Genomic DNA, 11,840 nt, shown 5'->3' on the forward strand with positions numbered 1-11,840 from the left:
TCTCTTTTAAGCCACCGCCTGCAACCGTGACGCCGCCGTGAACAGCTCTGGTCTGTTGGTTGTGTGTTAAAAGACAAGCCACTGCCATCTTAGACCCTAAAGGTGAGTTATTTAGATAACTACTCTTTTGATAACAACAATCATATCTTTGTATGGCACTTGATACACACCCGTTTCAACGCACGGAGCTGGATTAAGACGATGTAATAATGCATGGATAACTGAGTGAATGAAGGTGCAAATCCTGTGATTGTGTTGGAGCTAATTGCACTTTAATGAGAACCTGTGGTACTGCCTCCAGCTCTCTGGGGGCAAACACGTTCACAGATGCTGCATTAGTAACTAATGATGGACGTTCTACATTTAATGTTACACTGCAGTAAAATCCATCAACAGGGATATTTATAGACAAATTCATGAACTAATTGTTTGTATATTTCAGTGTTAAGACTCCTTTTGGCCCTTTAATGGTGACATAACCAACTCTCTGCTAGGACAAGAACCGAGAGACAGGCTGGAGCACAACATGCAGCACAAACGTGACTCATCCAACGAGAGCAAGACACATCTGCACACAGCAGCTGCACAAAACAGAAGCTTACACGATGGTGCAACCTCAGAGGATGGACGTTATTTCACAGCAGCATTGTGTTCCCATTGCACGGACTAGATCCCCATTCTGGGGGGCCAGAGCTTCTATATGAGGGGAAGGGTTAATATTGCTTGAGCTCAGTTAACAGACACAAGTTTGCCACAAAGAGATGCAAAACAATTTCTAAGAAACTTCCAACAGCCACAAGTGGACAGAAACCACCAAAAAACCAAACAAGTAGTAGTGTAATATTGTCATGTTTAAGTGATATTAGGCACTGTTGAACTGTGTTGATAGATGCTACACATGCAGTAGATCTGCTGACTGCAGCTTATCCTTCCTTTTAGAAACTCAACAAACCCTCTTTCTATCTTTCAGCCAAATGAAGCCCTAACTCTCTTCCACTCCCCGTGGGGTTTTGCCGCTGTAGTGGTCTTCCATCGGTTGGAACTAAGCCACCGTGACTCAGCACAAACATAAACACCTCAAGCACCAGGAGGGATGCACACAAACAAAAGGGAAGGAGTCATATTTAATTCATGACCTCACGCTATGCAGGAAAATCTGATTTTCCGATACTCTGAGGCCTGGAAGGTCCTCGCAGACTTTGGCTCTGAAGGATCTGCTCTGTGTAACCGGGGAAAACACCCAGCGTCAGACAGGAAGTGGCTGCTTAGGCTGGTTAGTGTCAGTGGATATTTACTGTCACTGGGTGGCCTGTAGGGCACAGCTGCATCTCCCACAGGACAGCTGCTTTTTAATGGGCAGCATACGCATAATGAAGCATTGATGGAAATGGACGTAGTGCAGGCGATAGACAGATGCTTTTTCACCCTGGGAATAGTCTCTTTGCGATTCACAGCACAGTCAGAACAGTGGGGGAGAGATTTTCAGACAGGGCACGGTGTAGTTTAACGTCATTCACATACATGCACTCGAGAACTATAGGAAGCCTGGAAGAGCTGAAAGAGTTCATGATGTGTGAACTGCAAAGTCAGGTGATAATTGTCTGTTTGACATGAGCATCACCTGTAATGACGCATGTAGTGCTGGATCTAATATTAACACAAAAACACTAATTAGTGCACCTTGAACTTCAGACACTTCTTTATTTAGAACCAAACCATTTATTTTCATTCTGTTTCTCTTAGTGTTTTTTTTACATTTGCATAGATCCGAGAACATGGGTGAAGCTTTGACAGCGTAGGAACTGTGCAAAAAGACAACATGTGCTGTACAGTAGTAGAAAACAGCAGGTTAACATGACCCAGAGGAAAAGCCGACAGGTTTAGAAAAAAGTAGAGTCTGAAAATACATTTGTGTAGAATATAGAAGTATAAAAGAAATCAGGGTGCATCACTAGAATAAAACCGCATCTTAACATACAAACACATTCACATTCTCTCTACAGTTTGTAAGGAAACCCGGCAGAGCTAATGTGTATTGTCACAGGAAGTACCAGCAGTCATACTGATCATTTTTCATTCCCTGCCTCATTTCACTAAGAGGTCCATCCCAACCGCTGGTGGCACCATCATTTCACTTATGAGACAAGAGAGAGGGAGAGACAGAGACATACAGCAATGTGTGAAACACCATGACTTAATGTGAACCTGAAACTAGAACTGAACTTCTGTGAGCAGTTAACATGAACATCACATTTATTTTCAATGCACAAAACCAAGTGTTTGCAAACAGTGTGACAGTCTGGACAAAGGTCATGTTTCTAGTTGCAGTAGAATAATAATAAACTCTAAAGACTGTTGATTCAAATAATCAATACACTCCAAACACAAAGCCAGCTTACATACACATAACCAAACCTCATTTCCATTTTGTGAATGTGATTACACAGTATGGAAGGCACAGCTCAATCATGGCTCCATAGTTCCTTGTACCAATACAAAATAAAACAAAACAATAAAGACAAAAACATTTATTTTTACATTTTTTAATGCTGACAAGGGATTTTTCCACCTTCTGGTGTTGTGGCAGCATCTCTTAATGCAGTAAGAACTAAATATGAGACATATGTATTCTTCATAATTACTACTGAACATGATTATTTGAATGTATAGCCCTGAGCAAATGTCTAAGAACTGCACAAAGGCTGCATCAGTAAGTACAGTACATTTTCAATTTGAGGATCTAAAAAAAAAACTAAAATTGAAACAGTGCTTAGCTGAGATGGAAAAGTTTTGTACTGTATCAGTAAACGCAAACAGGTGAATTAACGATTAGTGACTTTAACTTCCGTTCTCCCAAAAATAGCAGCAGATGAAAGAACTGGTTCAGTGTAAAGTGATGAGGAGAATCTCAACCTTCCTCAAATTAACAAACACAGCGAGCGGAAATGCCACGTACTTATCACGTCTGCTTAAAATGTGACTGCCACTTTTAATTACACTGTCTTTTTTTTTTTCCAGTAATGGTTTCATGGAAGTTCCCTAGAGAATTAGCACCTCCATCAACCCCTAACATTTGCATAACGTGAATTTAGCATCTTTTTTTTTTGCACCGTTGTAAATATGTATGATTAGTTATTTTAGTGTTACAAATAAACATTTAGCGTAAAGTCATCCTAACTCATCTCTTTGCACATTTTTTATTCATTCGCCAAATTATTATGCCAAAGCGCCATCAAGTAGCACTGCACCTAAGCAATGACACAGGAATCTGATTTTTTCTTTGCTTGTGGGCTTGACGTGGGATATGAAGAAGATGGACTGGGCCGAGGCTGGTAAGTTGCTGTGCTGGGTCGGTGAGACAGTGTGGATGAGTGGGTGCTGTACTGGTATGAGGAGGTGCTGGACTGGTGCGAGGGGGTGCTGGACTGGTATGAGGAGGTGCTGGACTGGAATGAGGGGGTGCTGGACTGGAATGAGGGGGTGCTGGACTGGTATGTGGATGTGCTGGGCTGATAAACTGAACCCCATGAATTGGGCTGATGTGAGACTGTGCTCGGTTGATAAACTGATGCTCTGGGAGCCGGTTTTGTTGCCGGTGCTGACGCATGACCATAAAACGGATCTAGTGGGGACGTAGGCTTGTACTGCAGCAGGTACTCGGGATATATCTGGTGCTTCTCGAACACAACAAAGATAGAAGGCTCTATGACATCATCCACGCAGCTGTCAAAGAAATGTACGTCCCCGCCATCCTTGGAAGGAGGTCGGCGATAGTCTGGAGACCCTTTGGTGAAGTCCCCCACGAGCACCCGAGAGACAAACATGGATTTGATGTGAGAGTCAGAGTCTGTGTAGTTGTGGGAGTATTTAGCGTCCCGAGCAAAGTAACTACCTGGGTTTGGATACAGACAGAGTCAATCAAGTACATATACTTTTTAATGTGATATAACAACTACACACGTCTGTTATCAAACCAAAAGTAAACGGTACTCTGACCTTTGCCAAAAGCGGTTCCATGAGTTCCACAGATTCTCCAGTCAAAGTTGGCAGAGCAGATGGCGTCCACGTATTTAGAGTCGGTGCCATGAAAAAGCTGTTTCTCCATAGGATTGTTATTCTTATTGTTGTTCTTCATCTGATTCTTCTGCCTTTATTTAGGAAAAAATAAAAAATAAAAGCTAAAAACTGACACTGTACTAACAATTGTAGATACAGTCCTATCTAAAGTTTGCCAACGTTCATTAGCTGCTTTTTATTAAGTTTTTAATAAATAAGCAAGAGACACAGATAGTTACCACTGGAACACTTCCCAAAGACTCTTGTTCTGAATCCTCTCAATTTTCACCATGTCATAGCCTCTCATGGTTTTACAGAAAAGAGCTTCAATCTCCTTGAATTCCTCTGACAAACGTTGGAGGGGGATTCGCTGGAAAACAAAGAGCAGAGAGAAATGAAATTATGTTTCCAGACATAAAGTATTTACATAAAGCACAATTACCTGCATTATTTAACATTACTCTGTATTTTTCTCTCCAGCTTATTGTATCTGTCTTTTGTTTCGTGCATATTTAGTGAAAATATTGGAACGTTACTTAAATTAAAAGACTAAGTTCAAGTTCCATCAGCACATTTACATCTGCAGGTTTTAACTGCTGCTGATGTTGTAAATGTGGAACTCCACTGTTGCAGGTGGACGACAAACTTCACTGACACTCTGTGTTCATGTTAGATTTATTTCCATTCATCCTTTTCCCAAACAGAGCAACAGATTACTGATGATGAGTAGGGCACACATTAAAAATCCACAGTTTATTAGAGACAGTATGAGAAAATACACCCAGAAAATAACAGAAAAGAAGGAGCGGTTTCAACAGGATGCTCTGAAGGCGCAAAGATCATTTGTCGCTCAGCAAAGAAACAAAATAATTACAGAACAGAAAGACATACTGCAGATTTTAAAATCCCAGAAAGATCAGTTCAAGATGTTAAATTGTCAGTAATGCTAAAAAGATATTCGATTAACATGAGCATTTTACAGTTGCTGTGTTAAAATAACTATCTACAGTATAAAACAAGAGCTGAGTTCTAGTCAATATCTATAAAACGTTAAGTGATGACAAATCCTTTTTTCCATCAAGCTGCAGAGACATGTTCTGCTGTTCTTCTTCAGTTGCTTTTGGCTTCAGGGTTTTGCTGCGCTACCTTTAGGTTCCAAATACTCCAAAGGATGTTCTACTGGATTTAAGCCAGCGGGACCTACAGTATAGGTCAAACTTTTTGTTCTTTAAAAACTTTTCGTGTGCTGTTGTAGAGTTTTTGCTTTGTGCCAAGCTCCTCGCAGACTTCTCGTGGTGGTCCTGTCCAGATCCACTCACCAAAAGGGCTGGACCCCACGTTTATTTTGGTTTCACCTGTCCAAAGAACGAGTTGCCAGTAACGATCAAGCTTCTTTTCATATTTAAAGTTTAGTCTTGCAATGGTTTTCTTCTTGTGGAGAGTGACTTCAACCACTGTTCTTCACACTTTCTGATCAGTCACTAAAACACTAACCTTCGTGAATAATCCTTGAGAAAAGTCTGAAGCCCTCACACGGCTGGTTCTCAATGCAAGGTGGCGTCAACACTTATTGTACATGGTCAATTTTTAAAGCACGGCCACTGACCCTTCTGTTATCAGTAGTATGTTTCGCCCCGTACCTCTTAACCACGGTTACCTATGTGTGTCACCCAGCATCTAATTATGCCACCAAAAACCTTTTTAAAGCATACTGTATTATTAATCAATCTCTCTCTTCTCTTTCGGCTTTTCCCATCAGGGGTCGCCACAGCGAATCATCCTTCTCCACCTAACTCTATCATGGGCATCTTCTACCCTAACACTAGCCAACCTCATGTCCTCTGTTATAACATCCATATATCTCCTCCTTGGTCGTCCTCTTGCCCTCCTGCCTGGCAGCTCCATCTCCAACATCCTTCTACCAATATAATTATTAATCAATCAATCATTGAATTGATAGGAACACTACATCTCTCATCTAAGTACTGTGGTTAGGTCTCATGCAAAATGTTTTTGTATATAAAATGATCCTCATCACTTCCAAAATTTACTTTATGGCTTTAATCCTCAGTTAGCTCTTCAGAACGTCCCCATTACGTTGGACTACATGGAAGAACCCAGGGATTGAAACTGTTAATAACTTAAGTTAAAGTTAAAAATAGGTTCACTGATTGTTGGAATGGAAATAAAAAGTATTACTGCCTTTATCAAACCTAGTTAAGTGCATTCACTATACCTTGTATCCTGTGGTAGGAACTAGTGACTTGTCCCAGTGAGCTGGTATAGGGGCAAAAGTCGATTGTCCCAAAGGTCTTCTGCAGACAAAAAGCAAACTCGTTATAGTTTTATTTTTCTTTTTAATAAGGCTGTGTTGAACAAGGGCCACACACACACACACAAACACACAGTGCAGCATATTTAGGATGTCGTACCTCACTCTCTTTTCTTTAACATCTGCAGCTGAGACAAAACTGGGCCGTCTCTTCACGAGCCTTTTAGTGCCATACTGTTTGTTTGTTTGGATCATATCTGAGGTACGAATAATAAAAAAAAAGCCATCATCATAAACCATATTCATATTTTTATAAAACTGTAAACATAGAGATGGTTTGCATAACCTTTGTTTACCCTGGAAACTGAGCGTGTATGACTGTGAGCCAGCTGTGAACTCCACCACGTCTTTGTCATTGTCCAGAAACTTCTGCTCCAGTTTAGCACTGTCGATGTCTGCAGCTGCTCTTCTGGGTCCAACAGCCTAGAAACCATGACCACGACCATGAAACCGTCTCATGACAAACAACATTTACTGTATGACAGGGAATTAGGAGAGTTGGGCACCAGCTCTCTGGATGAGTCCAGTATTCACTCTCCTTTTATCATCATATGTTTTGTTTATCAGATGAAAAATGTCCTGAAAGTGAACACAGCTACTCACAGGTGAAGCGTACTGGTTCCAACTTCCAAACTCGTCCTCCCAGTACCAAAGCCACTCCGTGGTGTGGATGAAGGTCGGCTCGCGCAGGGAGTTGACAGTGGAGAGTCGCCGCACTTGTTTCGTTCCAGAGGTCATCGTGTCAAAATGCACACTCGAGCTGCCACTACTAAAGACACCAAAATGAGGAAATATTATTTCATGCAATTCACAATTTACATAATTCAATTAGGTGACACCAGCATATTGGTGTAGGAGAGCTTTTCAGTGTCACCAATGTCACCAGAAAGTACCTGTATGTGTTTTTGGGGTCACAGTAGTCCTTCTCAATCGCCTCATTATCAACCATGGCTTTCCACTCATCACCCTCTTTGACCTCCCATCTGTACGGCATCTTGTCATGGGCCTTAAAACACTTATCTGACAACACAAAACCTTATTAATGACAGCTTTTAAATGTCATATAATGAAATTATCACTAAGTAGTACAATTATGTGTCCTGTATGCTTCCTATGGTCTATTACTGATTACTCACCTTCATGTTTACAATGTCCCTTGATGAAGTACATGCATATCTCTGTTTTGTCTGAAGGAAACAAACACACAGTTCATTTGACACAGTTTTTCTCAGACAATATTTTTAACTTACCCTCTCATGTAAACCATGCAGCTACAGTAGTTTACCTTTCCTTGGTCTTTTCTTTTGCTCATTACTGACGTTTGCACCTTTGTCGCTAGCAGCAGAAGTTAAGTCATTAGTGGAGCGGGCTACTTGCAGCTGCTGCTGGTTGCCTCTGTTGCCCCAGTTGCCACCTCCCTCCCTCCCCCTCCCTCTGCCAGCTGCCCAAGTTTTATTCGGCTTCGCCTTTTGTTTTCTGCTCCGGCCATCCTCGCTGCACGTGTCAGTGTCGTTGGCAGCAGAGGAGACGTCACTGGTGGAAGAGTGTAGTTCGCTGTTGTCTCTGTCTAGTCCGTCAAAAGTGTACAGATTTAAGCCAGCAATATCAGCAAGGATGTCACTGGAGGAACGGGCCAGTTGGTTTTGTTGAAGGTTGCTCTGATTTCCCCTATTTCCCCTGTTTCCCCTGTTTCCCCTGTTACCTCTGTTGCCTCTACTGCCACGGTTTCCGCCTCTCCCTCTTCCTCTGTTGCTGCTTGCATCAGTACCGCTTGCAGCAGCAGTGGTGTCAGAACGTGGTTGTTGTCCAGTCCCCCTGTTGGCCCTATTAAATGATCTCAACGCTGCTTTATTCGTGTAAACGGCCTTCAAGGAGTGAAAGAGTTCATCAGGCACACCTTTATCCTTCAGGCTTCTTAATGGCTGCGGAGCATTAAAGTCATGAGCCCTGAAGCAGCTGCAGCCTTGGTTCAGGTAGCCCTCACAGATGTGCAGCCTGTTGCAGCTGTATCCCTTCTCACACCGGCCAAACTCCCCTAGACCATTGTTGTAGTCAAAACATATCTGAAAGAAGGAGAATAAGACAGAAAGTAGTTTTAATCAAACAAAGCCAGATGTTAGACGTTGCGAATAAACTCCTGTGCATCGATCTGCCGGATGTCGCCACACTTACAGGAGGCAGGAGTGTGTTGTCGCTCTGCAGCAGCAGCGTGCACAGCTCCGTCCTGCTCAGACTCTCCAGGCCGTGCTCTCGGAGTATCTCCTGGTTGTGGAGCGAGTTCAGCTCGTGGGAGAAGTTGCATCCTCTCCTGCGGGGCAGACACCACACTCGATCACTGAGTGCATATGAAAGCGTATTGTGTGTGTGTGTGTGTGTGTGTGTGTGTGTGTTACCATGCCTACAAAGCCAGTGTAAACAGTGTGTGATGACTGACAGCCGCTCTATAACAGGGATAATCAGATGTGAGCTAAAGCAGCAGCTTCAAAGACGCGTGTTTGTTCTTGTGACTCAAACATAACGCTGAGAAGGGTGAAGTTCACCATTACAACACAACTGTGTGTGTGTGACACACACTCACAAGGTCCATGACCTAGTTAGAATGGTGTTCAAATAAAGAAAGATATTCATATATATTTCAATCATTGTGTATAATTAATGGAACAAGTAGATACAATTGAAAAAGGTTGGCGTGCATTCTTATTACAGTTAAACACCTCACATGTTAATACTGCAAATAAATTAAGTATGTAGCCTGTTCAAAGCAGCAGAATTAGCCTAGCCTAGCATAAAGACTCAACATTGACCTGTTGTGCGCTGGCTGCTAGTTAAAACACCCAACACACAAATAATAATAATAATAAAAAAATAACTAGTATAATTTTATGTACTATTTTACCAGACTTTGTTCATTGTGTATCTCCTTGTTCTCATGTTGCTGGTCTCGTTTTAGTTTAGCTTAGCTTAATGCAGCTAAGCTACATGATCTAAACAGAGCGGGATCGACTCAAACGCACCACAAAATCCACCGATTCATTTTATGGTCCTAATAAAACAACGAACAAGGAGACGTATTATTATTACACTCTGTAATTCTCATGTTGTTCTCTACTCTCTAATTTGTTTCTTTTCCGGACTTTAAAGCTAAAGATTGTGCTTATGACAGTTGCGCCGATGATTGTAAAAGTGCGTGCGGAATGTCGGACACTCCCTAGTAACACGTGAACGCAGCACGGTGTGGGAGCCTTTAAATCAGGAAGAAAGAAATAAATAAATAAACAAACCATCTAATTTAATGACGCTGTCATTCGTCGTTAAACTGCTTGAAACACCCAGAAACGCTGCTGATGACACTGAATTCCTACAACACGGCTGGATTTTTAAGGCAGATCTGAGATCGGGCCTGTTAAAGACCGACCAGGACTCAGCTGCTTCAATCAAACATTGTTGTTGTTGTTTTTTTTTGTTTGTTTTGTTTGTTTTTTTTTACCTGAGCTGCGTGAATCTGCAGCCTCCGCTGAACAGGTAGTTTTTGCACAGGTGCAGGCCCCTGCATGTCCCCTGGCAGCCGTCGCGCCTGCACAGTGTCATGCTGGTCCTGGCCACCACCGTCGGCTGCCCCCTGGGACAACACGAAACAAACTTGTCCCGGTTAGAAAGGATCTCCGACACATTAGCGGCGTCGAGATTGAACAGCAGGTCCTCAGTGTTCACTGCTCCTTGGTTGGCACAAATAAACTTTAGGATCTCCGACTCCATCATTTTCGGCTCTGATCGTGTTTCTATCCACAGCCGAGGAGCGACTGCCGGGTTCACGGACAGGGGGAAAGTTCGGTATCGTTTCTGATGATTGGAAACCGAAACTTAACTTTAATTCTTTCTTTCTTTTTTTTTTTTTTCTGTAACGCCGCTGTTTTCCGCTTGGGGGCGTCACGGTGTTATATGATTTCATACAGTCTTTCATTCCGATGAGCTCTGACTGATCTGAGTGATGATTACCAGAAAAGTAACATGCAAATATTCCTATATATAGCAATATATATATATATATAGACAATGCTGCATTTCCTGTTTCTGTCTGGCACAAAGCCTACTTTCCTTACGTTTATCTTTCTGTCCAAGCATTTGCAGACTGATGTCTGGGTTTTACAATGGGTGTGTAAGATAAACATTTGCCACTTTTCTTAATATGATTACCATAATCCCTTTATTGTGATCTGTCAGGCCGTGTTTCAGCCTACCACCTATTAAACAGCAGGCTGGTTCCTGCCTACACTTCATCATGTTTCAGTGAAAATACTAATATGTCATTAAATGCATTTATAGTTCTGTCCCAGCAGTAATCAATAAGACAGTTTCTCTGGTAATACGCCTGATTTTTATGGTAGAAATAAGTCATATCATTGCAAAAAGGATGAAAACTCTTCTTTTATTAATGGAAAAAACTACTTTCATTAACTCCAGTGTGTAAAAAAAAACATGTGCAGCATCAGGATGATCGTTTATCATCCCTCAGCTCCACTGATCTGCAGTTGCTCGTTAAGTTAAGCTGCACATTTCCCATCAGCCTCATTGCTTCCTGTTCCTCCTCCCTCTCCCTGAAGAGAATATACATGTTTTGTTGTTGTTGTTTTTTATTATTTTTTATTTTTTTTGCCTTTCCCTCCTTCCACCATCTGCTGCCACTTTAGGTTTCATTGCTTGGGAAGAAATGCATTCTTTCCCCCTTCAGTTTCACTGTCAAATGGGACCTGGAGGCTCGCAATAGTTCGGCACAAATTCTCCTCAGGAGGAGCTCGCCGTCAGTCCAGCAGCTTCTGTTGTGTGTCACAAGGTGTGATACAGGACTGTTACCAGATCTAGGCCCAGCGGAACACCAGTAGGAGACTTTGGATGAAGTGCTCTCCACCACTATCAGTAAAACATCAAACGAGTTGAAGAACACTAATAAACCCTGTTTCACAGAGTTGGAGAACGTATGACAAGGAGCAGTGAAGATGCATTTAAGCTTTGCGGTGGGGTTTTATAACATAACATAACACCACCTATTCCATTCCATCCAGATAAGGGAAAAACCTGAACAGGGCGCAGCTTCAAGGGTTTATTAGAGCTGTAATTGTAAAAGTGGTGCCTATCAAAACGAATGAGGGCGGCGAGAGTGAACCAAAACATATAAAGATGAAAAGATGCTCAAATAGAGAGGAGTGATGACGCATTTTACATTACACACAGTCATTCAGTCCACTGTTAATAGTTATTAATAGTAATTATTCAGTGAGACAACTGCATCCTAACGTATATGTAAACACCTAAATACACACAAACTGGATGAATGAAGTTGGACATTTAACATTTTCTCTCTCATGTAATGTAAGAAAAAATAATAACAGGGGCGTTTATTGTACACACAGGAGTACAGATGATTCATTTGAAGATATTATAAGTTCCCTTCTAT

At 41.9% G+C, this 11,840-nt stretch overlaps 1 protein-coding gene across 3 annotated transcripts; it reads right to left on the minus strand.

Moving 5' to 3' along the window:
- Positions 1–1,681: 1,681 nt before the first annotated feature.
- Positions 1,682–10,224, minus strand: si:ch73-252i11.1 (WWE and TCCD_inducible_PARP_like domain-containing protein). 3 transcript variants are annotated; one of them, XM_026362645.1, is made up of 13 exons: positions 9,876–10,224; positions 8,561–8,696; positions 7,674–8,451; positions 7,525–7,575; positions 7,282–7,408; positions 6,992–7,157; positions 6,685–6,811; positions 6,489–6,585; positions 6,293–6,371; positions 4,296–4,426; positions 3,997–4,148; positions 3,501–3,892; positions 1,682–3,395 (listed from the first exon to the last, which is right to left on the minus strand). In XM_026362645.1, the coding sequence occupies exons 1-13, from the start codon at positions 10,145–10,147 to the stop codon at positions 3,249–3,251; spliced, it is 2,655 nt and encodes an 884-aa protein (XP_026218430.1). In that variant the 5' UTR covers positions 10,148–10,224; the 3' UTR covers positions 1,682–3,248. The 3 variants fall into 3 exon arrangements, with proteins under 3 accessions (XP_026218430.1, XP_026218429.1, XP_026218431.1); XM_026362644.1 differs by having other exon boundaries at positions 1,682–3,892; XM_026362646.1 differs by having other exon boundaries at positions 1,682–3,892; positions 8,091–8,451; positions 9,876–10,223.
- Between the last annotated feature and the right edge of the window lie 1,616 nt (positions 10,225–11,840).

The sequence above is a fragment of the Anabas testudineus genome, chromosome 23 (genome assembly GCF_900324465.2).
Source record: "Anabas testudineus chromosome 23, fAnaTes1.2, whole genome shotgun sequence".
Classification (NCBI taxonomy): domain Eukaryota; kingdom Metazoa; phylum Chordata; class Actinopteri; order Anabantiformes; family Anabantidae; genus Anabas; species Anabas testudineus.